General features: G+C 41.1%; 1 protein-coding gene across 1 annotated transcript in view; it reads right to left on the reverse strand.

The window, feature by feature from the left end:
• Nucleotides 1-1,224: 1,224 nt before the first annotated feature.
• Nucleotides 1,225-2,333, reverse strand: part of SEH1L (SEH1-like (S. cerevisiae)) — a gene marked incomplete at its 5' end in the record, with an annotated part of 10,254 nt that continues 9,145 nt past the window's right edge. The window contains one exon of the mRNA XM_010133937.1: nucleotides 1,225-1,688. Within this exon, the coding sequence (XP_010132239.1) occupies nucleotides 1,499-1,688 (190 nt within the window). The remainder of the gene's footprint in view (nucleotides 1,689-2,333) is intronic.

A 2,333-nucleotide genomic window follows, 5' to 3' on the forward strand; every position in this document is an offset into this window, starting at 1 on the left:
GACGGAAATTTCTCCCACAGAGGAATACCCTTACTTCTTCCCACCGTTTATACCTCATTTTTTAATCATGCAACATTTCTCTCATTTCCCATACTAAGTACGGCATGGTTTTATCAAAGCTAACTTCTTAGTAAAAAGGTCTAAGAACCTGCTTTTACTAAACCTTTTTTTTCCCCATGGTTCTGTTCCTGCTGGCTGAAAAATTGCAGCCTGCCTCCACACACGGGCAGCATTGCCTCACACGGGTTTTTAGCAAATTAAAACTAGATTCCTCAGAGATAAATCCAGAAACAATTGCAGCGTATCTGTGCAAATAAAGTTTTCAGGATACAAGTAGAACTCCCAGAAGAATTCAGGTTGCCCTCTCCATTACCTTACACGACAGGTCTAGCCCAGGAAATACACGATTGCACTGTGGGTTTCCACTGCACAGAGCCCACCTTTGTCTTTCCACCCACTGAAATCTGCTGAACGTGCTCAGCAATTACATCCTGTGCAGTAACACAACCCCCGAGCAACACCATGTGCAGTTTCATCTCCCCGCTCGCCTGGCACTGGCCAAAGCTTGAGCCAGGGGCCGCATGCTGACCCATGGCAATGATGCTCCCATGGTGGCACATCAGGAAAGGTGGTTTTTTACTCAACACTCTTCCTTCAAACTGTCTGAAGTGAACTATTCAGTCGTAGGAAAAGAATTACGAGATAGTACGAAATCCAACAACTCTCTGCAGACCTTCAACACGCCCCTGAGAAAAGTCAGCGCAGACCCTGCCGCAGAAAAATGTAATACACAACCGTGCACGTGGAATGGCTCAGGACTTCAGAAGAGCAAAGCTATGCGAACAGGCACCCAAATCAAGCAAGCACTTTGACCAGGAGCCCACTGAAACCACAAAAACCCTTGTACGAGAAAAAGCATCGTGATACAGACATTTTAAAATAAGTTTATTCGTCAACCACAATTATAAAATTTAAATATTTGTACAGCAAGATGGAAAATTCTTAAGTAACCAAACACTCCAAACTATTTTGCTGCAGTATACACAGGAATGGTTTTGTTTCTTTTACAAGTTGACCCAATTTCAGCCTTCTAGTTACTCAACAACTTCTTGAAGGCATGTTTGAGAATACATTTCACGTTTGTCAGTGCAATATACAAAAGGAAACGCAAGACCATACTAAACCGATTCCAAAAAAAAAAAGGGGGGGAAGAAAAAAAAAGGTCAGGCACATTGAAGTCAGCTACTCTGTAAATAGCTCGTGGTTAATACTGTGTGCATGTGTTGCCATAGTTTGAAGGGTACAGTTAAAACGTTTCTTTGATACACAAACATAAATAACATGTTCCAAATGGTGTCGATTGTTTTGCAAAACATGGATGAAGTTCCCAAATCTTTTAAAATCTTCTGTACGAGAGAAGAAATACAAAGGCAGCCAGAAATGGAAGCATTCACAAACACCAGAGTAAGGCCCTTCAGAGTTTACTGAGAGCAACATGTTAAACCCCTTCGTTCTCAGGTAATAGATTAAGAGGCCGAGATACACATCGTCTGCGAGGGTGAGGATACTGGAGGCTGGCAGTGTCAGCATCGCAAGAGTGCTCTATCAGAGGAGGAGGAGGAAGGAGCTGGGCATGGCTGGACCATCTCGATCCAGCCCGTGGGGAATCCAGAGGGGGAAAGAAATACCTGAAACAATTAAGAAAGGAACAAAACACCAAAACAAAACAAACAAACAAAAAAAAAAACCAACAAAACAAAACAAGAAAAAGAGAAAGGTAGTAAATACAAGGAGAACCAAAGGGGAGAAAAGACATGCTGGAAAAAAAAAAAGGCTTTAGTATATCCATGCCAAAACCAATAGAACATAACAGCAGAACTCAAGGCTTGTAATTCAAAACAAGACAAATCTGAAAACTGTTCTTTAAAGGAAAACAACACAGTCTTTTCCACTGCAGTTCACAGCACACCATCACATCATCCTCAAGTACATTTGTACAAAGAACAGATTGCTTTGGAAATCGGAAGGATGGCGACAGCGATTAACAGGCTTTCGTTCTCCCAGAATTCCTGCCATTTGTTAACAGAGCTTTTAGTAACGCTTCATTTGCGACACAAAATATACATAAATATTACCTAAGTACATTTTCTGCATATGCATCTAATCCAGATTAACTTCACAGCACTTCGAGAATAGACGTAAAAACATCCTTGTTTTTACAGCATGTTAGATTTCATAGTACACATTTACAGAGAATCACTAGTTCCAGGAAATACAGCCTTTGTATGTATTTACATCTCTCTGCTAAATCCTCAGAGTAAATTTAAGACTCC

The sequence above is a fragment of the Buceros rhinoceros genome, unplaced genomic scaffold, assembly GCF_000710305.1.
Source record: "Buceros rhinoceros silvestris isolate BGI_N320 unplaced genomic scaffold, ASM71030v1 scaffold38283, whole genome shotgun sequence".
Classification (NCBI taxonomy): Eukaryota; Metazoa; Chordata; class Aves; order Bucerotiformes; family Bucerotidae; genus Buceros; species Buceros rhinoceros.